Consider the following 26,865-nt stretch of genomic DNA (forward strand, 5'->3'; position numbering starts at 1 on the left):
GGGCCCGAGGAGGGCTGGGCAACCGGGAGAGGAGCGCAACCGGCGCCGCCGCCACCGCGGACTTGGAGTCTCGAGAGGAGTAGGGAGCGTGGAGCAACGAGTCCGGGTCACCCCCGAGAGATATAGCTGGGGCTCCGCAGTCCCCAGCTCCTGGCGCCGCTGGGGCAAGGAGAAAAAGAGGCAGGGGACAGCGAGGCCGGGCTTTTTTGGAGACTCGAGGCACCCCGGAGAGCCGGTGGGAGAAGCGACACTTTCGTCTGGCCAGCAGCCTTGAAGGGGTCCAGCAGCCCGCAGCCTCCGGCAGGACGCTTTAAGAAGCCCCCAGCCCCAGGCGAGAGCGGGCACATCGCAACGCAGAGCTCAGGCGCGGGACTTGGGGGCGCCTTAGTCGGTTTCGGCCGAGCGCAGCCCGAGGAGCAGTGAGAAGGGTCCTGGAGGGAAAGGAAAGAGGGCAGCAGCCAGCAGGGCGACCACTCACCCCGGTACACACCCACCCCACCCGCCAAGCCAGGAGCCGCGGTGCGCCTCTGGGGGCGCTCGTTCCCTGGCGCCTTCTCTCGCGTGTCCCAGCTCCGCTGGGCGACGGGCCGGGCTGGTGGGGTCCTTGGGGATGTCCAAATCAGGCATGGTGGTCGAGTGGCTGCTCTCCCAGGACCAGCGTAAAAGCTGGGGTTAGGCAGAGCAGAGGGGACTCAGCTCAGGGTCCCCCGAGGTACATACAGGACGAGGAGAGGAGGGCGCAGCGCCCAGGGACTGGAGAGGCGGCGCCCACTGGGGCCCCTTCAGAGGTAGTGGCCGGCGTCGGGCAGCCTCCAGGAAGACCAGGGGCCAGGAGAGCCTGGGAGGCACCCGGGAGAGGCCAGTGCCAGGGGCGGCGGGCCGAGGCGGCGCTCAGTCCCGGGCGGGCGCCCGCGGAGGCGGCGGTGGCGGCGCCGGGCGGGCATGCCGCGCCACCGGAGCTCCTTTCGGGCGCACGCTTCCCTGGCGCGGGCTGCGCGCTGCTGCTGCTGTTGCTGCTTCCACTGCTGCTGCGGACTCCCATGGCGGCTCCGCCCGGCCGGGGCCGCCGCCGCTGCCGCCAGCCGCGGGCTGAATGAATGAGCCGGAGCGGCGGAGCCGGGCTGCCCGCGGCCGCGCTCACTGGCCCGGGACGCTTCCGCATGGCCCGCGAGGAGCCGGCGCCGGCGGCGGTGGCGGCAGCAGGGCAGCCCGGGAGTGGAAGGGGCGGCGAGCGCGAGCGGGCGCTGCAAGGGCCAGGGGTCGCCCGCAGGGGGCGGCCGTCTCTGAGCCGCGCTAAACTGCACGGGCTGCGGCACATGTGCGCCGGGCGCACGGCGGCGGGGGGCTCCTTCCAGCGGCGGGCGCTGTGGGTGTTGGCCTTCTGCACGTCCCTCGGCTTGCTGCTGTCCTGGTCCTCAAACCGCCTGCTCTACTGGCTCAGCTTCCCGTCGCACACGCGGGTTCACCGCGAGTGGAGCCGCCAGTTGCCCTTCCCCGCCGTCACCGTGTGCAACAACAACCCGCTGCGCTTCCCGCGCCTCTCCAAGGGGGACCTCTACTACGCCGGCCACTGGCTCGGGCTGCTGCTGCCCAACCGCACCGCGCGCCCGCTGGTCAGCGAGCTGCTGCGGGGCGACGAGCCGCGCCGCCAGTGGTTCCGCAAGCTGGCCGACTTCCGCCTCTTCCTGCCGCCGCGCCACTTCGAGGGCATCAGCGCCTCCTTCATGGACCGCCTGGGCCACCAGCTCGAGGACATGCTGCTCTCCTGCAAGTACCGCGGCGAGCTCTGCGGCCCGCACAACTTCTCCTCTGTGAGTTGCCCTCCGCGCGAACCCGTTCCCCCTGTTCCCCTACCCTCCAGTCAGGAGGCCCGACACCCCCTCCCCGGGGGCGCTGGACACCAGGCCCTTTGCGGTGACATCATTCCATGATGCCAAAGCGGAACCCACTCTTGGGTCCTCTGAGTTTTCTTCTCCGGGTGGCGGGAAGTTAGACAGGAGAGGTCGCTTCGCTCGCCTGTCCCAGCCTCCCTCCTTCCAGTGTGAGACCCCAAGCCCTCGTCTCTGCTCGTGGTGGTCCCCTCTGTAAATACCAGCCCTCCTTCTCCCGACCTCACCCCCAGGTCCAAAGGACTCCAGGCAACTGTTCTGTATCTTGGGTGAAGGGACAGGAAGAGAGAGAATCATGCCTTAAGTGTGGGAAAACCAATAGGTAGCTCTTTAAAAATGGACCATCAGGAAAATCACGCAGCAGCCCTAAGCAGCTGACTGCTTCAGAGTTCCAAAAACTTAGAATCTAGGAGACTTTGGTGGAAATTCCTAGAATATTAACCAACACTGAAGCTGTAGACAGTTTGGTGGGGAGGCAGCAGCCCCTTCTCTTACTTTTTAAAAGCTCTGTGTCTTGAGCATCCAGGGGAATTGAGCAGTGATGAGCGCCAGTTAAGGGGCCCTTAACACCACAAGGTGTGAGTGTGGGTCTTCCTGTGTGGGGGAACCAGTGCCCTGCAGTGGGGAGGGCAGCGTGGCAGAGATGTTGATGCGAACAGTCGGGGCCAAGAGAAGCTGTGCTCGGGGTTTGTAAACCATTTGTTTTGCTTGTTCTCCCACGCGGTGGGTCTGGATAACGCAGCTGTCGGACAGAAGGTGCCTGCCTTGCACGAGCTGCCTAGGAGAGGTTCTGGTGCCAAGCCCCAGCATGGCGCGAGTCTGTCCAGCCATTTGTGTGTAAATGCCCCTTAGGAAGGTTTGGGCTTTTCCACTAGTGCAGGGAAGGTCGATGTGTGTGTTTCTTTGTAATGCTCTGATGGCGATTTTACCAGCCCTCCTGCATCACCCCTGACAGTCTTGTCTCTGACCAAGCTTTTTCTGGGATGGTAAAGAGATGCCACGTTTCCAACAGGTGCTGGCACAGATGCCAGGCAGGCCAGGCCTCGGAATGGCTGATTGGGCTAGTCCTTGTCTGGGATGATGACCCTGGCTTCAATCTTGCCCTCCGTGCTTTGCTTTATGTACAGTAGCCCTGAATTATCCACTCCCAAAACATCCCTTGTTTTCCGGGCTTTTCAGCTTGCCTTTAAGTACTCCTTACCTTGTAGCTCGCCTGCCTTAGCAAGCAGGAGGTGCTGTTAACATAAGCTTCGAAGTGACTTCTTCCAGACTGCAAACACAATTCTGAGTTCCTCAGAGACGAAGGAACGCAGGTAGTGATCCTGTTGTTTACTGGTTTTTGGCTGACCGCTAACTAGCAGCGCTAGAGTTAAACTGAAGTTCAGTGTGACATTCCAGTGTGAGCAGCCCCAGCCTCCAGCTCCAAGTGCACAGCACAGCCCACCGGATGTCATTCTGCACGTCCGATGATGGCGTTACGAAGTGTGTGGAATTGCATGCTAGCAGCCAGTATTCACTTTTGACGTTCACCACAACCCTGCCGTGGCAGAGTTTTATTCCCATTTTAAAGATGAAGAAAATGAGGCTCTGAAGTTCTGCCCAGGTGCAGCAAGCTCAAAGTTCAGCTTTGCATACCACCAAATGCATTACACAGAAGCCACATGTAACTTCCTCTCTGACCCTGGGCCTCTTCTCTATTAGAGGACCCCTGGGTAGGACTATTTCTCGCCCGCCCCTACCGCCACCACCAAGTCATATCCCTCCTAGGAACATGGCTGGGAGAGTGGAAAGTGGAGCTGCCCCAGGGGTGCAGGCGGTCATGGCCTTGGCCACATGTTATCAGGGCCTAACCCACCTCTGTCTGCAAGTACACAGCACCTTAGGAGCCCCCTGGCCTCAGCCTCCCTGGCAGGTATGGCCATGAGTAGAGAAAACCAGGGTCCTTCCCGCTGGGGCACACCCTTCTCTTGCCTCCCTGTATTCTGCCTTCCTGGGTCTGAAGAGTTTGCAGGTGCACACCCACCCAAGCCAAAGTATGACCTCCATCCCCCAAAGGTCTGTGACTCTCGGGACTCAAGTGACCCCTAGCACCTTCCTATCACGGCCCTGTCCTGGGAGTTTTCAGCCCCTTAACATTTCATGCTATAGTTTGTTTATTTTCTCAGGGGCCTCAGAATTGAATGCTGCACCCTCCTCTGTGGAAGCCAGAAGCTATTTCAGGGGAGCCCCAAATACAGAGCAGGCCCATCAGGAATTCTCTCCTCTAGCCACGCTGTGCCATCTCAAGCCTTTGTCATCTTTGATGGAGTAGCGCTCTGGTGTAGTGATTAAGGGCATGAATGCTCAAGCTGCATTGATGGTTCAAATCCTGAGTCTAGCACTTACTGTGTGTCCTCAAATGAGCTACTTAGTCTCTCTGTTCTTTAGTTTCCTACTCCATCTAGTGGAGGTAACAATAGGGTGAACACCATATTAGTTGGATGTATATATATATAGATGTGTGTGTATACATATATATATGTAGGGGAGCTCTTAAAACTATGCTTGGCCCCCCGGAAAATGCTGCCTTTAAATGCCATCAGCCTCCTACTGGCGTTTGGCCTACAGCTCTGTGCTCCCTCCCCTCTGCATCCATCCTCTGGACTATAGCGAAAGTTGTCTTTCTAAAGCTCCACTCAGAGCATAGCATCCTGCTTCTGAAAGCCTTCGGTGGCTCACCTGTCCTCAGGACGAGGTCCGAGTTCCTCAGGCCCTGCACCTGGGCACTGCCTTATCTCTTGCCACAGCCTCTCTCGTCCCACATACTCCAGCTCTGCAGAACAGCTTACAACAGCTGGACCCTCGGCCCTCCAGCCTCTCTGCCTCTCTGCCTTCTCTCTGCCTTCCTCTGCTCCTGTCCCACACCTGCTGCATTGTCTGCTGGGGACACCTACTCATCCTTCAGCCTCCAGCCCTGGGGGTTCTTCTGCTTTGGATTCTTTTGTAATCACCCCACCCCTCCCCGTCGTCCCCAAACAACTGATGCCTTCCTCCTCCTTGCCCCTCTACCACCCCTTGGTGTCAGTCCTCACAAGTGTGCATGTCATCACACCCACTGGTCTGTGTCTGTCCCCCCTCCAGACCCGGCAGGAATCATATCTGATTACCCTGCTGTCCCCAGCACCTAGCAGAGAGCCTGACCTGTAGTAAGTGTTCCAGAAAGATCTGGGGGATGAATACCTTCACCAGGTGCCCCCAAGACTTCTTATGTCCTAGGTCACTCACTCCAAGACTCTTGGCTTAATTTCTCCAGGGAACACCAGTGGAATGTATTTCTAATAAGGAATCTCTGGGCATTTATTCCTTTTGGGGACAGAAGAGGGGAGAGGGGAGCAGGGTGCCCAGCGCTCCCCAGATACCTGTGCTTCCTGAGCCCTGAGAGGACTAGTGAAACAGGTAAGGACGACCTGTGGGGGGTGTGCCAGCTGTCCCAAAGTCTCGTTCCATCCAGTTCGTCTCATGGTCAGGAAATAAACCGGACAGGGGAGAGAAGAGCATAGTGGAGGGGCGGCCGTTGGCGTTTATTCTCCAGGCCCATTCAGGGTATGTTTATTTGCAGCTTCTCTCCTTGTGGCAGCTGGACAAGGGTTAATCACTCAGCCATCAGGCAAAGTAAATCCTGCTTCTGAATGTTCATGTCATTTCCCTGGGCATCAGTGGTGGACCTCACGCTCTGCATGCTCTGGACCTTCCAGGTTCTCCTGGGGGCGGAGGAAAGCAGCCTTCCCAATAATGGGGCAGGATGCAGAGCTGGGAGGCCGAGCTATCTGGGCACTGCGGCCTCGGAAGAGGGACTGAGGGGCTGGGAACAGGGGCTGACAGAGGCCAGTCAGGGGCCACCAAGAACAAGGAGCAGTGACTTTCTCTGGGAGGAGGCACGGCCCAGGGGAGAGGGTCAGGCAGACCTCAGCTTAGGGCTGGGACTCTGGCCCTTTTTGGCTGTGCACCTCAGGCAGGTGCCTCACTCTCTGAGCCTCTGAGAGCTGGGAAGAAGATAGCATGTGTGCAGGGACTGGCCTGTGCCTGGACAGCAGTAGGCGCTTAATATTCAAGAGCTGTTGTTGTACTTTGGATAAAGAGATCAGCATAGTCTTTGTATTTGGTGGCAGCAGTTATTAATTGTTAACAATATAATTATCATGTCTTATCACGACCACTTACCTGAGTGGGGATATGCTCATTTTCTGGTTCATTCATTCAATCAACTGGTGTCTATTAAGTACCAACTATATAGTAAGCTCTGTGCTAGCTGCTGGATTGTAAAGCTAAGCTGTGACATGTGTCCTCCATGGGCTCACAGTGTTGTTGAGGAAAGAGATGTGTGGATAGATGCCAGGAGTGCAGATGTGCTATGTAGGCTTTGAGGAGTACCCAGATCAGACTGGGGACCTCTGATGGCTTCCTGGAGGAGGTGATATCTGAGTTGAGTCTTGAAGGATAAGTAAGAGTTCGAACGTAGGGAAGGGGGGAGAGGGGACTTTAGGGAAAGGGGTCAGCCTGTGGAAATGAGGAGTATAGAAATGATCTATAATCGAGGCCCTGAGAGTAGTTCAAGGTAGCTGGAGGGACGGGCTGGATGTACTGAGGTGGGATGGAGTGGAAGGGTGATAATGCCATGGTGCAATGGATACCTAGGGGCCAAAATGTTTTTAAACTTTGTAGCAAAAGCTCAGCCTTCTTTCGCTACATGCTGTTACCCTATGGAGGGAGACCTCATCTGTCTCCCCCCTCCAAGTACCATCCCTGCTAACTCCATCAGGGGTCTGCACCATTCCCCCATTTTCTAACCCCATCGGCAGGGGTCAACCTTGAGTCCAGATTCTGGACTGGTCATACATACTAAAAGCCAAGGAAACAGCCTTTGGTTTCATCACACTTTGTCATAGCCAGCAGGCTGGCTGCTGTGAGCCAGCAACAGAAAACAAGAAATCATTTCAGCAACATATTGTTTAAAATCAGCAAATTCTGTTGAAATGGTGCTAGGCCAGGCTGTCCAGGAGTTATGAGGATGGATGGCTTTTGGGAGGCAAGAAAGATACTTTTGCCTTTAAAGAAAGAGGAATCAACGAGCTAATACACGTAAAGTGCTTCGAACAGTTTCTGGCACCAAGGAAGGACTCCATAAATGTGAGCCATTTCCGTTATTATTACTTGCAGTGAGCGTTTCGAGGGAAGGACGAAAGCAAATAGCACTGGGCAGCTGGGCTGTGCTGGACCCAGCCTGGGCATGTTTCGGGCCATCTCAATTCTTGCAATAACCCTAAAAGGTTGTGTGATCATCCACATTTTACTGATGCGGGAACTGGAGCTCAGAGGAGGTCTCTTGTCCACCTAATGTCACAGAGCCAGCAGTTTACAAAGCTGGGATTTGAACCCAAGTCCTCATGACTGCAAAGGTGCGTGCACCTGGATGCACAGCGGCTCAGGTGGATGAGGAAGGAGCAGCGTTGGTGGGAGGTGGTAGGGGGAGGGGGTGTGCTGGGAAGACCAATCCAACCTCAGTCTGCCCTGACCGGCTATGTGACTTTGGCCTCAGGGTCTTCCTCTGTGAAATGAGGGCATCAGCCAAATGACCAATGGGACTCAGCTAAAAAGTTCTCCATCCGAGGGAGCAGTCATGGGGAAACAGGGCTGAACCACTGCAGATGGCCCAAGCTTTTCAGCCAACCGCTTCCTTTCTTTGCAGAGCTGAAGCAGTGATTAAGGGGGAAATGTACACGTTATTGAAGTACTAGAGACAGGGCGGTGATTAAACAGACATTTATACGAGGAACATGAAAAGACCTCTGCCAGTTATTTGACTTCGGGGAAATTAGTTTAGGGAATCAAATGTAAAATGGGCTCAGGTCTGCGGACGTCCAAATGGACCAACGTCAGGCTGATTCTGATAGTGGCTATTGGGGGGCCACTGTGGCCAGTCACGAAGGCATCCATCAGATGTCTGCCCAATTGAGAAGGGCTGGAGGAGCAGCCAGGCCATTTGGTTTGTACATCAGACGCTTTGATTCTCTTAAGTAATTTGCTTGGATCAGCCACTCAGCAATTCAATCAATGATGTGCATTGAGCGCCTACTGTGTGCCAGGCACTGGGCCACAAAGATGACCATAAATCTACGCTGTTTCTGGTAAATAGGCCTGCAAAGGTCAGCGTGCTTCATCAGGGTGACTGGGTCTGAAGGAAGCCGCCCGTCGTACAGGGAGTGAAGCCGGACGTGCCACAGCCTAGGACTTGTATTGGGCACCTGTTATGCACCTGCATATGGGATCAGTGATAGACTTCCTCGTCTTACTCCATCAGCCCAACAGCTGGAAGGAAGCAGATCTGTGAAAGGGAATCTACTGAGGAGGTGTGAGAAAAAGTTTTAGTTCAACCATAATATGAACTAAACTACCATTTCTATTCTTTCAAGGACATTGGTAACTTGAAGTCCTGGCTGAGGAATTGCTGCCAAACTGAGATGCAGCGAAGACCTGTGCAAACAAATAGATGACTCACGCGTAATTGGAACATGAATTGTTGGTAAAACAAATGGAGGCTCTAAAGTACGGGGAAGTTTGTTCTCCTGAGCATGTCAAATATCTCCCCTGACACCATTGTTTATACTATTAATTTGCTTAGTAAATTGTTTCCTCGGATTCCACAAACATTTATTGAGCTCCCCCTCTCTGCCAGGCACTTTTGCATTTATTATTTGATTTCAGCCTGACAACAGACCAGAAAGGAAAGTAGTCTTTTCTGCTTGGTATAGATAAGGAAACTGAAGTGCAGAGGGGTTCCGTAAGCTGCGCAAGGTCACAGACAGAACTGCTGATTTAGATTCCAAAGTCAGTGCTGTTTGCACCACACCACAGTTGTTCCTACAAAGAAGGCCCAGTGCCACATTGACCAGACAAACCTGCATTTCCAATCAGCAGAGTCTTACTGATCATACCTGGGTAGGATAGCATGATATACGTTATCGCCTCGCTTTATGCCTACAACAATGGAGGGTGATGCTGCACGCTATTGCCTGCCTAACTTCAGAGAGGGGAGTGGCTTGCCCAGGGTCACACAGCACGGGAACAGAAAACAGCCAGAATTTGGATTCAGGTTTCCTAAGGCCCCCATAGACCTCCTCTTCCCCAGCTTCTCTGTTCCTGGGCAGGGTGGACTTGAAGGAATTTCACCTGCCCTGGAAGATTTTCTTAGGGAAAAGCAATGTGCTTGTGAGTGCCTTGCAGAAAAGAATCCATGCCAAAACTGGCTGCTGGGAAGAGATGTTGAGTCCCTTCTTCTCCTTCTTCTTCTCCTTCTTCTTCTCCTTCTTCTTCTCCTTCTTCTTCTCCTTCTTCTTCTCCTTCTTCTTCTCCTTCTTCTTCTCCTTCTTCTTCTCCTTCTTCTTTTTTTTGAGGAAGATTGGCCCTGAGCTAACTACTGCCAGTCCTCCTCTTTTTGCTGAGGAAGACTGGCCTGGAGCTAACATCCTTGCCCATCTTCCTCTACTTTATATGTGGGACACCTACCACAGCATGGTGTGCCAAGCAGTGCCATGTCCACACCCGGGATCCGAACCAGCGAACCCCCGGCAGCCGAGAAGCAGAACGTGCGCACATAACCGCTACACCACCAGGCTGGCCCCTGTTGAGTTCCTTCTTTATCTTTGCCCAGAGACCTGCTCTCCTGCCCAGGCAGGTGTATTCCAGCATACTCCAATTGGCCATGGATGAATGGAGAACCGTCTAGGCCCGTGCCTCCCAAACTTTACCGTGCCCAGATTCCCAGGCCCACCTCAGAGATCCTGATTCAGTAGGTCTGGAACAGGGCCTGACATTAGCATTTCTAGAAGCTCGCAGGTGACACAGATGCATCTGGTCCATGGACCACACTTGGAGGGGCAAGGCTGTGGGCTCCTTGAAGTCCTGTGAATGCTGAGAAGGAGGGATCAGTGGACTCTGTCAGTCATATTCGATTCACTGGGTCTGTAAAAGTGCACGTGGAGTGAGCATCCTAGAGTGGAGCAAGGAAGGGAGCCCGGAGGAGGAGTACTGGACTCCCCAGTGAACCCAGGAGGAAGTGAGTAGCAGAGGCATCGTTGTTCTGGGGGCAGCCTTCTTGCCACACCACAGCAGGGTCCAGAGAGGGGCCACGGGCTTAGCCAGAGTGTCAATCAAACCAAATGGCAAAGGCCATGTAGTAGGCTGAATAACGGACATCAAAGATGTCCACGACCTCATGCCAGAACCTGTGAATACATTACCTTACATGGCAAAAGGGCCTTTGTAGATGTGGCTAAGTTAAGGGTTTTGAGATGGGGAGATTATCCTGGATCCTAAGGTGGGCCCAATGGAATCACCAAGGTCCTTATAAGAGAGCGGCAGGAGGGTCAGAGTCAGAGAAGGAGATGTAACCGTGGAAGCAGAGGTCAGAGAGTCAGAGAGAGATTTGAAGACGCTACTTGAGGCTTTGAAGGTGGAGGAAGGGGCCACGAGTCAAGGAAAGCAGGTGGCTTCTAGAAGCTGGAAAAGGCGAGGAAATTCTCCCCAGAACCTCCAGAAGGAATGCAGGCTTACTGACATCTTGATATTACCTTCCTGACCTCCAGAACGATAAGCTAATACATTTTTGTTGTTTAAACCACTCAGTTTGTGGTAATTTGTCACGGCAGCAATAGAAAACTAATACAAGCCTCAGTTGTTGCACAAAACACTTTCTACTACTCGCCTGACTCGGCATAGTGAGCCAGGCTGCGTAGGTTTGGATCACCGTCTGTCCAAACATCAAGAAAATGAAAGAATCCATGACAAGCAAGAAGCTAGGTTCAAAAATAGTCAATGTGGCAGTATTTTATCCATGCTTACATTCATGCAAGATTAGAAATTGGAGCCCCAGCCACTTAAAAAGGAGGTGGGTGGAGGAGTAAAATAAGGTGGCTTCAGGAGTCAGACAGACTCGAGTTCAAACCCCAGGTCCAGCAGCTCTTAAGAGGGTGACTGTTGGGGAGTCACTTACCTTGATTGAGACTGTTTCCTTATTTGTAAAACAGAAATTATACCTTCCTTGCAGGGTTGTTGTGAAACTTAAAGGTAATATATTAATCCACTCAAAAATTACTTATTGAGGGGCCTGCCCGGTGGCATAGTGGTTAAGTTCCATGCTCTTCTTCATCAGCCCAGAGTTTGCAGATTTGGATCCCAGGCACAGACCTAGGACTGCTCGTCAAACCATGCTGTACCAGTATCCCACATAAAATAGAGGAATATGGGCACGGATGTTAGCTCAGCAACAATCTTCCTCAAGCAAAAAGAGGAAGATTGGCAACAGATGTTAGCTCAGGGCCAATCTTCCTCACCAAAAAAAATATTATTTATTGAGAGCCAGCTGTGGTCTAGTCCTGGTGGATAAAAGTTGAGTAAAAATACAGAAAGCACCCCTACTCTCTTGAATGTAAAAGCACAGAGGTGCAGGCGCTAGATAAATGTGAGCCATCGCTATCATCCTTATCTTCATTATTAACAGGTGACACCTCTCCCTTCTTCCAAGAAAGACTTCCAGGCTCTGGAAGAGTAGTGTGTTAATGATGACCTTCTATATATTGTCACAATTCTAGCCAGGAACCATTACGTAGGTTTCATCACACCTCCATGAGCAGGTCAGAGCCTTTTAAAGGGTTTCTTCTCCCATTTAGTACCCTGACCAAAATTAAAAATCAGAGAGGGAGATTGAGTGGCTCAAGGTCACATCAAAAGTCACTGGAAAGCTTGAAATCGACTCTGAGGATATTTGTGCTTAAGCTTTCATATCGCAGCAGTATCTGTTTCTTCCTCTGTGAACTTACTCTTTTTCTAAAATATGTATGCTGGCCATCCCCTTCTGATTCCGGTGGCATATCTGATCTGAAAGTTGTTGATACTCTGATCTCTGAAAGTGAAGGGTTTAATCTTCTCTTGGAACCCCTCCCAACGAAAATTATTTTCCCACTTTGAAATGGCATGGGCATCCGCTGCGAACTCACATCCATAAATCTAAGCCTACCGCTCAGGAAAGCAGATGAGTTTGGATTCTGCTTCTCAGCACGGTCTCACAGAGCAAATTATGGCAAGAATTTGATTTATAGAAGCACCTCAAAGGCTCTGGAGTGAGGCGCGTGTTGATTCGTTTTATTACCGTTTGTTTTACACTATCTCTTTATGCTCCCTGCACATGCATTTGAAAGACGGTTTGGATAGATGCTTCGACCTGCCCGTTTGCACAGCCCTGTTGAGGAGCATGGCTCTCTTTGGCGATGCTGCTTATACCAGTCTTGGAGGTGAGGCCCAGATGTAACAAACAGGCTCAGAGACGCTAGTCCAAAGTTTTTGCCTGAACTCTCCAAGCTCTGCATTTGTATGGTGCTCAGTATGGATCCCCAGCTGCAACCCCAGGATATATGCAGGCAGGCTTGATTTAAGATTCAAATATCTCAGAACAGCTGGGGATATTTAACATCACTATAATTACATTACATTTCTGACAGTACATGGAGTGAGAGGCTTTTTTGTTGTTGTTGAATATTCGAGGAGCATCAAATATTTTAACCAGCCAAGGAAACACGGCTGCATTTTTCACATCCAAGTAAGTTTTGTTTTTAAAATTCCGGCCTGGGGTGGGTGTCTTGGGTTCCAATCTCTTTTTACCGCGTCTTTGGAAAGACAGGAGGGCTGCCGTCCCCTGGGCTGTGGCTGAGGAGCTGGGTTGGGTGGGCTGTGATGCTGAGGAAGGAAGGGAATGGGCAGAAACTAACCAGGTGCCCTCCATGTGCCAGGGGCGATGCACGACATCTGGAATGTCCTCACAGGTCTCCTCCCTGTGGCACCTCCAAAGGGGTAGGAGGAAGTGGAGGCTCGGAGAGCAAATGGAAACTTCCCCAAAGTGACACTGCCAATAAGTGATGGAGCTGGGTCTCTACAAAGCTAAGGTCTCTACAAAGGTATTTCTGGCAACTTGGGCATAATGGTTGATGCCAGGAGGTGGGAAGGGGGAGAGCAGAAACAAGACAGAGGAAGACCTACTATGCACAGGCTCTGCGACTCACATTTGTCTTCTTCAGTCTTCATGAAGTTACAGTACTATTATGCCCATTTTACAAATGAGGAAACCAAGGCTTGTAAGGCTAGTGGGGGATGCAATGATGAGGACCTGCATCTCACGCTCTTAAAGGATAACATTTTAAATAACTTATATTGACCCCTGGCTACTTCCTTCCTACCTCCTCCCCTCCCCTGCCCTATGCCCCAAGAAACTTAACCAGCCTGTGAGGTAGGAAGCTACCTGTTACCTTCTGACTTCCCTCTTCCCACCCTCCTAGACTCAGAGGTTCATGGTCCTGAGTCACAAAACCAAGTCCCTTATGAGCTGCTTATCTTTTTCAAGGAATTTTCCAACTTCCATGCCCTTGCTCAGGCTGTTCCCTTCCCCTGGGTGCCTGATCTGCCCTCTCTGCCTCCAGAGACCTCTCTATTCTGTACAGCTGTGTGCTTAGAGATGCACAGACTATGCCTGGAAGGGGGCATGAGGAGGGTCCCTCTGAGGAGGGGACTGGGAGGGTGGGTTGGGGTGAGTGGAAAGGAGTCTGGCTTCTTATTCTGCACCTTTCTCTCTGGTTTGATTTTTTTTTATCCAAATGTATGTATAATTTAAACAAACGCATGAAACAAAGCAAAAGTACTGTCTGAAAAAAATCCCATCTTTTCTGAGGCTGTCTCTGGCCACCCCTCCATGGAAGCCGAAGCTTCCATTCTTTCAAGCACCCAAACAAGACGCACTTTGCTTATGCTCTTCTCCTCTCTTTGTCTTCCCTTACAATCCTCTTCATAAACTCAGTTTCCCCTCATCAGACTATTCCCTCCCTGAGGGCAGGCTCCATCACGTGGCTGCCTCAGGACCCAATGCCATTCCTCCTAGGAAACAAGTGCTCTGTTGGAATACTGAATTGCCCAAATAGGACAAAGGACTGATAACACCAAGTATATGTGGACTCATTCAGTCATTCATTAACTCATTCAGTGAAGAGTGATCAAGAACCTACTGTGTTGGGGGGCTGGCCCCATGGCCAAGTGGTTAAGTTCGCGTGCTCCACTGCAGGCGGGTCAGTGTTTCGTTGGTTCGAATCCTGGGCAGCGGACATGACACTGCTCATCAAACCACGCTGAGGTGGCATCCCACATGCCACAACTAGAAGGACCCACAACGAAGAATATACAACTATGTACCGGGGGGACTTTGGGGAGAAAAAGGAAAAAAATAAAATCTTTAAAAAAAAATATAAAGAACCTACTGTGTTGGGCATTATGCTAGATGTGGGACACTGAGGGAAATGGATACAGCCCTTCCTCCAGGACTCGCATCCTGAGCTTCATGAACAATCTCCATGACGATCGGAATCCTTGGGAGGGCTCCTTTAGAAATTCCTGGCCCCAACCCAGAACTGCAGAATCAGAATTTATGGAGGAGAGGTCCAGCAATCTATTTTTAATACATATCGCCAAGTGATTGAGGATTTTAGGACAGCATTCTGTGTTGGGGGGGGCGGGGAGTTGCAGGTAGCAGAGATAATATACAAATAAACAAATAAATGAACAAGACTGTTTCCAACACTAATAAATGCTGTGAAGGCAAAAAATTAAGGGCACGTGATAGAGAATGGCAGCGGGCCACTTGAAGATGGGCGTAGGGAAGGGTTGACTGTCTATGAAGATGACATCTTTGCAGAGACACCTGGGAGAGGAGGAGGGGAAGCCACACAAGGATCTGGGAAAAGCATTCCCAACAGAGGGAACCGCAAGCTAAAGGCTCTTGGCGGGTAGTCTGCCTTCTTCCTTCCAACACTGGAAATTCAGCCCCAGGAGCTCAGTTCTCCTGTACTGAATATGTCTGGCTCTTTCCAAAGGGTAGCTACTGTCTCACCCACACAGTGTGAGAGAACAACATGACTCCAGCAGTTCTGGAAATATTGACCTCCAGAATGCTAATGTAATGTAGCCTTGGGTCCTTAGGCTGAACTCTCCTTTAAAAAATAGCTCCAAGTGAGTGGAAAAATACCACAGGCCCAAGAATCCGGTTGCAAATCTCTGTCTAAGGTAGCGGGGTGAAATGGACGCTGCCAGGCCCTTTCTCTGGAGTGCTACCTCCTGGCCATTAGCACCACGTTCCTCTGCTGACTAATCCTCATGAGGGCAAGGTCTTATATCTGTGACACCCAGGTGGATTTTCCTCATTCAGCTTCTAAAGTGTTAGGTCGGGATGGCTGGTTGTCCGCACTGAAAACAGGCCCCTTCACCTGGCTTTGCATTTCACGGAAAGCTTGCAAATCTTTTGCCTCTGTTCATCTTCATGATAACCATGTGACAGAGAGGCAAACGGTATTGTTCCCATTTTACAGATGGGGCAGCTAGGACTCAGAGAGGAGAACTGACTTGCCCAAGATCACCCAACTGTTGCCAGAGTCAGGTCAGCTCTGACTCCTACTCTGGTACTTCCCCTGCCCTTGGTGCTGAATCGCTATTGGAAGATAAAATCTATACCCTTCTGCAAATCTTAATGTCACCGTCACCTCCTGGGGAGAGTGTTCTCTAACCCCCTGGAGGGCTTTGTGGAACCTGGTCAGGAAGTTGAATCCTTGGCTTGGAGGTGTCTAGGTCACCCGCAGGCAGAGTTTCTCAAATTTCAATAACTTTTACATGCATGAGAGTCACCTGTGGATACTCCTAAAATGCAGATTCTGGTTCAGTAAATGGGGCCTCAGGTTCTGCGTTTCTGACAAGCTCCCCAAGTGATGCTGGTGCAGAGACTACATTTTAAGTAGCAAGGATCTACAAGGCAGGAGGAAAAGGCAGCATGGAGTAAGAGAAAGAAGGGCCTGTGGTCCAAGGCAGACCAGGGTGCAGATGAACCCTGACACTTTATTCTATGTCTCAGTGATCCCTTTTGGACAGAGTTCAAGGTTGGACCACCTTGTCTGAATCCTGCCCTGGGAAGCAAAGCTGCTTCTTTGAGGCTAGACCTTCAGGCTGCTGCTGCTTAGAAATGCAGACAGCACCACGATTGGTAAGTTTCTATTAAGGATAACTCTTGCCTTTGTCTTTATATGATACTGAAATGACTAGTCATTTAGGGAGACTGTATGAATGGAGAAATAGCAGCAGAGTCACAGACCTCCAAAATGAGTTCCTCACAAGGGTGAGCCAACATGAGGTATTTCTGCACCCTTTCCTGATTTTGTGGATATCAGTGGATGCATCCAGGAGAGGTGTGAGCCCAAGAAGGACAGCCTCTAGCTTGATCACAGTAATCAGTCTTTGTCTTCATGCAGCCTGTTGCTACTGAGGAGATGAAGCCTTTGATTTGAGCGAATCATGCCAATAAAGGGGCATTTCTAGGTAATGTAGCTAGAAGCCTGTGCTTTTGTTGCTACAAGGCCATTAGTTAGAATTGCTAAGGCTGCTTCCAAACCATGCCTTGGACTATTCATCTGATGCACTCATTCATACCCTCATTTGTTACTTCAGTCATTCATGTTTTTGCTCATTCTTTCATTCCCTGACTCTCAGGTTTGCCTACTCATTCATACACTTTTTGAATGCTTTCTATATACCAGGCATTGTGCTTGGCTCTGAGGACATCAAAGTGAATCCACTCTCAGTCATCAAGTCAATCTCCTCACCCCTGTGTATCCTATAGTGAGGCAATGGGCTAAACCCCTCAATGGCCTCTCAACTTTAGTGCTGAAAAAGTGGATTGGCCATTTGTTATCTTTATTCTTAAGACCTGTCCTGCTTAAAGTTATCACATGGTTCCCCATTGCGGAATAAGGCCAAGCACCCAGGTACACTCCCAACACTCCCCCCACCCCACACATCATGCATTCTGCCATATTGAACTGCCTGGAGTTCCCTGGATCTGCCATCCTCTCCAAGCTTTTGCACATACCATTCCATTGGCCTGAAATGTCCTGCAACCCTCTTGTCTTCCTAGAAAGCTCTTCCTCATCCTTCAAGACTCAGCTTTATCCTCTTCTCCCCTTTGCCTTGCCTCCACACTAGGAAGAATTAGGTTCTTTTTCCCTTGGGCTGCATGGAGCCATTGATGCCCTGAGACACTAACACGCAGGGCATAAGAGTAAAGTCTCTGGGTTCAAGTCTTGCCTTTCCCGTGTGCTAGCTGAATGCCCATGGAAAGATAGTACTGGAGTCTATGCAAGCAGCGTCAGATCCATTCTCTGTTTGGATTTGCATGACAACTCTAAGGGAAGGTAGAAGAGTTGCAAATTCCAGGCAAGTGGAGTGACTCGCTCAAGGTCACAAAGCTACTAAGAGGCCAAGTCTCAGCCACAACTTAGGTTTTCTCACTCCCTTTCCAGGGCTGATGCTAGTCTACAACACGCGCAAAGAAGATGTTGGTCACTGGGAGTCATTAATTAATAACTGTAGGGCATTTTTATTACTTTCCACTGGAGACTAGAAGGATCTGCTCTGGCCAGACAAGTACGCTACAGAGGAGAACTGAGGTTATTGTGTGATGATCCAGGTTTTGAAAAGCAAGTTTGGCCTGAGATATTTAAATAGCTCAAGTTGCTGCTGCCCCATGCAGGAGAGGACAACCAGGCAGTGGTATATGACTTCTGGGTGGGCGGGGAATTGAGTGGGAGGCCGGAGCCAGGCTTCTAGAGAGAAATTACCATTTTGTATTTATTACTTTGGCTCACAGGAGTGCCGCAGGGGCAGACTGGCTAATACATTAGATAATTGCCTCAGTTCTCCACTTCATTTCGCAGTGTGTAGAGCAGGCCAAGTGTAGACTTGTGGGATATGATTCAGTCCAGACCTCCCAGGTGCCCAGGGCTCTCTCTGGGGACGTGAGATGGTGGAGGGGGGAGGGGATTGGGAGAGTGGGGGTGGGGGGTGTCCATCTCTCAGGCACTAGGGGACACTGAGATGGTCTGGTCTCTATGACCACAGTTGCAGAGTAAAAGGAGTAGAGGAAGAGTCCCAAGCTGGGAACCAGGAGACTAGAGTCTGCAATTGACGCTGACTGCTGAGCAACCCTGGGCCCTTAGCTGTCCATCTCGGGGCCTCCGGTCCCCATCTGGAAAACAAAGCACTAAACTGGAAAATTGGTATTTCTCGGCTCTGACTACACACTGGAATCACCTGGGGGAACTTGTTTTAAAAAATTACTACATCCCCAGGCTCAGCTCCCAGAGATTCTGATTTCATTGGCTTGAGGTCGAGCCCAGAGATGGGTATATTTTAGCAGGAATTGAGAGTCCCTGGATTAACTGATCTGGGCAGTCTTTCACAGGATGGGGATTCGAGGAGCCTGTGTTGTCGAAAAAGGCAACAAGTCAGTGACCTTGGATCCAGAGTCCCTTGTTTCCATGTTGAGATTTTTGCTGTCAATAATTTGTGCCTTCTCGAGTCTTGCCTTCTCCCCAGTGAAGTAAGCTTCCCTCTTATGACACCAGGGGGCTCAGCTATAGTCTCTTTTGTGTTAGCTCTGTGGCCATGGATAAGTCACTTTGGGTCCCTGGGCCTCAACCTCCTCATCCCTAGACAATGAGAAAGCAGTTCAACTCTGCCTGCCTGCAAGCTGCTTGTTGCACCAGAGTTTGTTTTACGGTGCCATCTGGTCTACGACAGGCTTTTCCAACTAGTGCCTGATAGGTGAGCCTTAGAGTGGAGAATACTATTCCTGTTTCCTAGATAAAGAGACAGAGGCTCAACAGGGTCAGGTAACTTGCCCAAGGCCATCCAGCCTGGAAGAAATGGAACCAGACGGACATCAGTTCAAATCCCAGCAATGCCACTTCCAAATGAACTTTGACTACTTTATTAATTTTTCTGTGTCTTGGTTTCCCTTTCTGTAAAATGGACGTGAATGCCACCCATTTCCACAGAGTGGTTGTGAGAAAGAGAAAAGATAGCCAGGCAGAACTCCTTGTGGAGCCTGGCACAGAGCAGATGCTCAATTAATAATTCCTTCCTCTCTCCTGTCCTCCGTCAGTGATTTCTCCCTTTCTCGTTTTATCCCCTCCTTTCTCCCTGCTTGTTTTTAAACCCTTCAAGGACTGAGACCTTGAGAGGCAATTCACTGTGCATGACCAAGTTGTTTATTCTCTCTGGGCCTCCATTTCCCCATCTGTAAAATGGGGACATTAGTGGTATTTGTGGTTGTGAGGACTCAATGTGTTGAGAGAACAGCTTCTGGCGTAGCGTGTCAGCTGTTACTCTTTTACTTATTTAGAGCCTTCCTTCTGCTCACTGGGCCCTGGCACGGAGGAGTCCTCCTTTGTCCCCAGTGGCTGTTGAATGATCAAGGGAGTGATCTCCCAGGCAGAGGGATGGTAAACAAGCACACCCTCCCGAGTCCTCGCTGTGTTCTCAGCCGTGACAACTCTACTGAGCACACACAGCCCCCAGGGTTCCTGGGCAGAGAGAGGCAATGCTATATCAGGGGATTGCTTACTATCTGGAGAAGGGAAAAAGGAAAAAGCTATAAATATGGAGGATTCATCTGTGATAAGTCATGGTTAGAAACCCCAGCTATATAACTTTTTAATTCTCCACTCCAGCTTGTAAGCTCATGCAGTAAAAACAGTCACTAGTAATTTATTTTTTTCCACTCTTTTAATTTAGTAATTTTTTCTTTAGCCAACCAAAAAGTCCTCCTAAACTCACCTTAAGCTTTTATTTTTTTTTCTCCTTTAGCAGTCATAAAATGTGATCACGGGTTACAATTTAAAAGCTAGTCCCTCTCCGACATTGCCAGAATAAAAATGTACAGACTCAGGGGCAATTTCTTAAGAGGGCATTCTTAAAACAGGAGGGGCCCTGGGTGTGGCTTGCCTCACCTTCCTCCAGGTGGCCAAGGAGGCTGGGCTGGAGAGAGGCAGTTCACCAGAACTGGGTGTGCAGCACACCTGCTAGATTGGAGTCACTTCTCTCTCCTTGGAGCTGAGTGATCTCAGGCAAGTGACTTCTCACTTGGGGCTCAGTTTCCTCATTTGTAAAATGTGGACAAAAATTGGGGACTCACCTCCCACACTGGATTATTCTGAGAATCCAAAGAGATAACATACAAAAAATTGTTTTGTTCAATATATAGTGTTATAAACTTGTTGCGGATTATTATTACTGCTGCTACTACTGATGATAATGAAGGTAATGATGGCGGTGGTAATGATGATGGTGGTGATGACCATGATGATGAGGATAATAATAATGATGATGGTGATGATAAAGATGATGATGATGATGGTGGTGGTGATGATGATGACGGTAATAATGCTAGTGATGATGATGATAATGGTGATGATAAAGATGATGATGCTGGTTATGATGATGATGATGATGATGATAATTATGATGGTGATGATAAAGATGATGATGGTGGTGATGATGATCATAATGATGGTGGTGGTGATGGTGGTGTTGATGATGATGGTGGTGGTGATGATGGTGATAATGCTAGTGATGATAATGATTGTGATGGTGATGATGATGATGATAACGATGGTGGTGGTGACAGTGGTGTTGATGATGATGGTGATGGTGATGATGGTGATAATGCTAGTGATGATAATGATTGTGATGGTGGTGATGATGATGATTACGATGGTGGTGGTGACGGTGGTGTTGATGATGATGGTGATGGTGATGATGGTGATAATGCTAGTGATGATAATGATTGTGATGGTGATGATGATGATAATGATAATGATGGTGATGGTAATGATGGTAAAGATGATGATGATGATGGTGATGATACTACCATGTGCAGGGCAGAGCCCATGGGTTTATGTGATAAGAAGAGGATTTTCCTCAGAGCCTTATACTCCTCTGTGTATGCAAAATTGGTGCCCAGTAAAGAACTGTTCACCTAAAATCAACTTCAGATTTCAGAACTCAGTTTACCTCTTAGAGGTTTCAATCATTCATTCTGCAAGTATTAATTGAGTGCTTACTATATGCCAGACCCTGTTACCACTGGACCACAGGAAACAAACAAAACAGACACAGTCCCTGTTCTTTTGGTGCTTATAGTCTAGAAGATGGTGGGGTGGGGTAGTGGAGATAGATGGTAAACATATAAGCAAATTATAGTTTTAGTTGGTGAGAAAGATTCTGAAGACAATCAAATAGGACAGTGAGATATAAAGTGATGTAGATAGATATTGGCAAGATGCTTTTGGCTTGTGTAGTCAGGAAGCCCTGTCTAAAGAGATGACATTTGAACTGAGACCTAAATGATGGAAAGATACAATCAGGGGAAGATCTAGTGGCAGTGTCCCAGGGAGAAGTGACACAATGCAAAGGCTCTGAGATGAGAATGAGTTTGGCTGTTTAAGAGATGAAAAGAAAGGCTTGCATTTTGAGCAGAGAGGGAGAGGGAGAGAGTTGTATGAGCTGAAGGTGGAGAGGTAGACGTGGGCTAAGTTGTGGTAAGCCTTGTAGGCTGGGCTAAATTTAGAGGTTACTCCCAGGGCACTGAAAAGCCATTGGAGGGTTTAAAAGGTGTGAAGCACCATAAATTAATATACTCTCCAAGAAGATCATTCTGGCTTCAGAGATTGGATAGGAGTAGATAATAATGGAGGCAGGAAGACAAGTTAGGATGCAGATATAATATTTGGGATGAGAAATGCTGATGGACTGGACTAGAGTTTTGATGGTAAATGTGCTATGAGTGGTCCAATTTGGGATATATTGAAGGTGGATCCAGTGAGACTTGATGTTAGATTGGGTATAGAGTGTGATATAAGGACGACTCAAGAATAACTCCCAAGTTGTGGGCCTGAGCTAATGGGCTGATGCTGATAGTATGCCCCAAGAAAGGAAAGGCTAGTGGAGAGTAGATTTGGGGGATGGGAGAGGTATGTTCTACCTAGGGGGCAGGTAGAACTCAACATTTTGGACATGTTGAGATTGAAATAACTAATGGGCATCCTAATAGGCAGTTGAACATGTGAGCCTGGTGCTCGGAGAGAGGTCAGGATGGGATATAGGGTTTAGGGAGTCATCAGTAGAATGGTGGGATTGAGAGGCATGGGACGGGATGGGATCATGCGAGGAGAATGTGTAGACAGAGAGGAGCAGCATGCTGAGCACTGGGCACTGGACACACCAACGCTCAGGAGTCGAGAAGCAGTGGAATTGGCAAAGGAAGGTGAGAGGGAATGGCCAGGGAGGTAGGAGGAAACCAGGAGAGGGCTGACATAGAAGTCTAGGGGAGAGGGGTACCAGAGAGGAGTGTGCTCATCTCTGCACAACAGGGAGCTGCCAGCAAGGAGCAGGCCTCTGCTCTATTTGGAAATGGAAGGCCGTGCACTGTAGAGGTTGGAAGCGCAGGCTTTGGAACCAGATGCCCTTGGACCCAGGTCCTGACCCTACCATATCTTCACTTTCTGACCTTGGGCAAGCCCTAAACTTCTTGATCCTTAGCATCCTCCTCTGCTTGGCATTATTGTGAGTTTAAATGATATAATGTCATAACATGCTTAGCACTGGGCCTGGCATATAGCAGATGCTCAATAAACAGCAGCTAGTTGTATATTTCCTGAAACTGTTCACATGGAGAGAATGTCAGTCAGGGGACTTAGAGGGCACAGAGGTAGAAAGGGAAGGTTTCTTTTGGGCAATCCAGCCTTCATTCAGGGTTGGAATGAGTTGTGTTTAAGGCTCAGACAGGTAATGTAAGGAGTAGCCAGGTAGGAGCGGATAGGGACAGTGAGGCCGCTGGCCAACTGCAGCACATGCACCCTGCCTAGAGGCGTCCTAGTTAAAACGTTTAATGTCCCATACGGGCCAAACAAAACCCAGTCACGCAGGCCTGGTGCTGCCCACATGGGTTTGAGACTCTCATAAAGCGATGTTGGGCCAGAGAAGAATTTCAAACAGGATGTGTGGGATTGACAGGCTCAGATTTGCATTTCAGAAAGGCTATTCTAGAAGCAAAGCAGAGAGATGATGGGAGGGAGGGGCGGGTCGACTTCCCCACAGGGAGAGGAGCCAGAAAACCCTTCACTCAGGTGAGAGGGGACCGGGATGAGGAAAGAGGCTCGTTATAACATAATTAGCTCCGTAATCAGTATGCAGGCTTATCATCTCAAAATGTAAAGATGATTATACGATTAAAGGGTTTTCTTTCTTTTAATGGAAGTAACTTGCCAACTTGGGGGTTTGGGTGGGTGGTTGGAGAAAAAGGTAAGGTATTCATGTTTAACCAATTAATTTTGCAGTGAATTAGTTATTGATTCAAAAAATCACTCACTGTGGACAGTGGAACTTGTAAATGAGATTAGTGGCTGGTTGGAGTGAAAGCTGAGTGCAGGGGCCTGGGAGATTTACTCTCATTAGGCTGGAGAGAAGGTTCCACGTGGCTGGAAAGGACGGGGTCTGGCCTGGGACCTGGGAGTGAGTAGGCTCAGATCTGAAACTCTCCTGTCTGCTCTCTGAAAAGAATTAACGTGTGGTAGAACTTTAGACAATGAGGAAAAATAAGCTGACCAGGACTCGCCCCTGCTCCAAACACAGGAATATTTCTACCGTCATTCCCAATGTTCTTAAATACATTGACAAGAAAGAAGGAAGGAAGGAAAGACGGAAAGAGAGAGAGAGGGAGGGGGAGGGAGAGGTGGAGGAAGGGAGAGAAAAAGACAGATCTTCAGGTTCCAGAAACAATGAAGGACCTTAAAACAGGATAGTATCACACAATTGCCTTCCCGGGTTCCTGTGGGACCAGGTCATAGGCTCCAGGCCAGGATACTGGTGGGAGGTGGGGGGGTGGGGGTGGGGGAGAGTGGTTATTACCTGAGAGAGACCTGAGACATGGCCCCTGCATAAAGGACTCTTGAACAGCTGTCCTTTCTGTTAAAGGGATAGTAGAAAAGTCTATCCAGAAGCCCGAGGAAGCTCAGAGTCCACTGGGGGTTCCAGGTTGGGGTGGGAAGTCTCCTGCAAAACCTAGGGTCTGCAAGCCCGTGCCATGTGGGGGTGAGGGCTCTGAATGTCTACTACCTTCGTGGTGCAAGAGTCTCAAGTTGAAAAATCAGCATAAACCCTGGTGTGCATCTGGTGAAACACAGGACCCAGGAGCAGCAAGCTCCCAGAATAGCTCTTTCAGGGCATGGCTCACAATGCACGGCCTGTGGGCTCCTGCAAAAAAAAAGACATGCAGTATCACACCTGTTCATACACTCACTAACTGTAGTGCTGGGCTGGACCCGTCTCTTCTAACCTCCTTCTGTAGAGGTGGGAACTAAGTCCCAGAGAGGCGCATTGACTTGTCCGAGGTCACACAGTGTTAGCCTTAGGCAGAGCGGGGTAGTAGAAAGAGCACGGGTGTCGGAGATAGTAAGACCTGAGTTTGAATCTTGGTTCTGCCACAATAGATGTGACTTAGGTCAATCTGCCCAAACTTTCTGAGTCTCAGTTTCCACAAAATATGCTTGTTGACATCTACTTTGATGGGTGGTTGGGAAATAAGGGAAATGACTTCAGTATAAGTGCTTGGAATGGTGCCAGATGCCCTATGTGTGTTGCTTTTCTTTAAACTTTGCTCTTAAAAAATCCCCTCCTCCGAAGAGCCCTCCTAGTAAGCCCCAGCTGGCCCTGATGCTTCTTTATCTAGTGGACCACCTGTGTTCTATTACTTTGCACTAAATTGCTAGTTGTTATAGGATTAATTTTTAAACTCCTTCTGGCTTTTTCAGTTCCCTTTAACTTTGTGCTCCTTGTCTGTCCTTACTTATTTCCCACTGCTCCTTAACACTTCAATAATAGACTGGGGAATGGATGGCTGGCTGGCTTGCTGGCTGAGTGGATATGTGGATGGATAGATAGATAGATAGATGGATGGATGGATGAGTGGATAGGTGGATGGATGGATGGATAGATAGATGGATGGATGGATGGATGAATGAATGGATGGATGGATAGATAGAGGAGTGGATAGTTGAGTGGATAGATAGATACCAGTAAGGGTTTGTTGGTCAGCAAGAGAAGCTGACCCTGGCTAAATTAAGCAAAAAGGATTATATTAAAAGGATATCAGGGGCTCAGATAATCAATAGTCCTGGCAGGGCTTTAATTACGTGACCACTGAATGAGGATTTCCTATACCAAATATGGTACTAGGCTAGAACCTAGTTAGAGAGGTGGGACACACACAGGCACCATGCATGCATACACACTGCACACAGATACACACACAAAAATGCTGGAAAACCAGGCTGAGAAAAGGCAGGAATTGAGAAACGGCAGGGTTATAAGGTGGCAATAATTACCTCTCAGTCAGATCAGGGTCCTGTCCCCGGAATGAACACCAGGCATTTTTCATGCCCAGGCCTGACTCCATTCAGGTCAAAGTCCTGGAGAGAGAATCCAGTTGACGTAGCTTGGGTCACATGTCCCTTGATGCCTAAGTCCTCTAAGCACGCATAGGGAGGCACAAGTAACTTCCCAAAAGGAAATGAAGATACTGTGGCTAAAAGAAGAGGAAATGGCTGCTGGATGTTCAGTGTCTCACCACCATCCCCAACAGAGAGAATGGATGAGTCCTTAGTCCCTGGAGGCAGGCCCCGTGACTTGTGTCTTTGTTGGCCCCCTGTCACTCATCCCCTTAATGCCTCTACTCGCCCTTCATTCTCCCCTACCAGGCCTGCCCTCTGCCTCTCCTCCACGTCTGGGCACCTGCCTCTCACAAAGCACAGTCACGTTCTACCCCCTTTAAGAAGCCTTTGCAGCTTCCCAAGCCCACGCTGGTTGCTCTTTTCCCTGAACTCCAATTGCCCTTGCCATCAGCAAGCACCAGAATTATCCTTAACTACAGGCTGTTTGCTGCTTCACCTTCAGGCTCTGGACTCGAAGTTCCCCTGGAAGCAGAAGGCTTGTCAAACTTGCCTTATATTCCTCACGGTCCTAGCACAGGGTTGGGTTCAGAGTCAGTGACCGATGAACGCGTGCTGATCAATTACCAATGAGGGCGTGTGGCATAGAATCGTCAGCTGTATGACCATCTCTTAGAAATGATGCAAGCCAACATTCTTTGAGAGTTGAGTCAACCGGGACCGCAAGAGCTGAATTATCCCAAGTTGCACAACTAGTTAGAGACAATTCTAGGCCTGGAACTCGGCTCTTATTATTCCTAATCCAAACCAGCACTCCTTGCTGCCACAGGGGGTGTGTGTGTGTGTGTGTGTGTGCATGTATGTGTGTGTGTCCCACCTTTCTAAGTAGGTTTGAGCCCGGTACCATACTCAGCATAGTAAATCCTCAGTCAATGGTTGTTTAATTAATTAAACGACATCTTGCCAGGATGGCACCATTGTGTTCTTTTTCTTGTTTCTGCCCTCTCCTTGCCCGAGCTTCTGCCCACTTTAAGACCCTTTACTCAGTGAGCAGCCGAGAAGTGTTGATTGATTACCTGTAAAACTTCATTTCTTTTGAGAGTCAATGCATTTCAAAAAGTGGACAATTTGTCGCACCCGGACAGAATCAACCGAATCCTTGTGTTGCTGAATTCACTCTGAGCGGTGCCCTTGTCAACCACCCCGCCTCGCTCCACCATTCTGTGCTACTCAAAAAATTATCTGGCGTACTGGAAATAAAGTCCCAGGGAGCGAATGTTTTGACAAGGTAATGGTGCCCTGCCTTTCTCGACGTTTGCGAGGGAGTCAGAGTCCATTATAATGTCACAATGGCGCACGCCATTGCCATCTCATTGAATAATTAAAAAGCGGTTTAATCATAGCGATCATCCTCTTAGTGTCTGGTTCCAGATGTCAGGGAAGCGTGTTGAAGGAGGCAGCCATGGGTGTGCAGACGGAGGACAAGTCTGGGTCAGAACCAAGACGTCTGGGTGACGGGTTCTGCCAGAAGGGCTGGCGCTCGGGGGATGGGAAGGCAGCTCCTGACCCCTGCAGGG

General features: G+C 49.7%; 1 protein-coding gene across 2 annotated transcripts in view; it reads left to right on the plus strand.

Annotated features, from left to right (window-relative positions):
• The window catches only part of ASIC2 (acid sensing ion channel subunit 2), a 996,512-nt gene that overhangs the window by 736,116 nt on the left and 233,531 nt on the right, over window positions 1-26,865 (plus strand). The window contains exon 1 of one of the 2 annotated variants that reach the window (XM_023651620.2): window positions 961-1,811. The exons of the other annotated variant lie outside the window; for it this stretch is intronic. Within the exon in view, the coding sequence (XP_023507388.1) occupies window positions 1,098-1,811 (714 nt within the window). The 5' untranslated portion in view covers window positions 961-1,097. Of the gene's footprint in view, window positions 1-960; window positions 1,812-26,865 lie in introns of those variants that run through there. 2 annotated transcript variants of the gene reach the window in all.

The sequence above is a fragment of the Equus caballus genome, chromosome 11, assembly GCF_041296265.1.
Source record: "Equus caballus isolate H_3958 breed thoroughbred chromosome 11, TB-T2T, whole genome shotgun sequence".
NCBI classification, from domain to species: domain Eukaryota; kingdom Metazoa; phylum Chordata; class Mammalia; order Perissodactyla; family Equidae; genus Equus; species Equus caballus.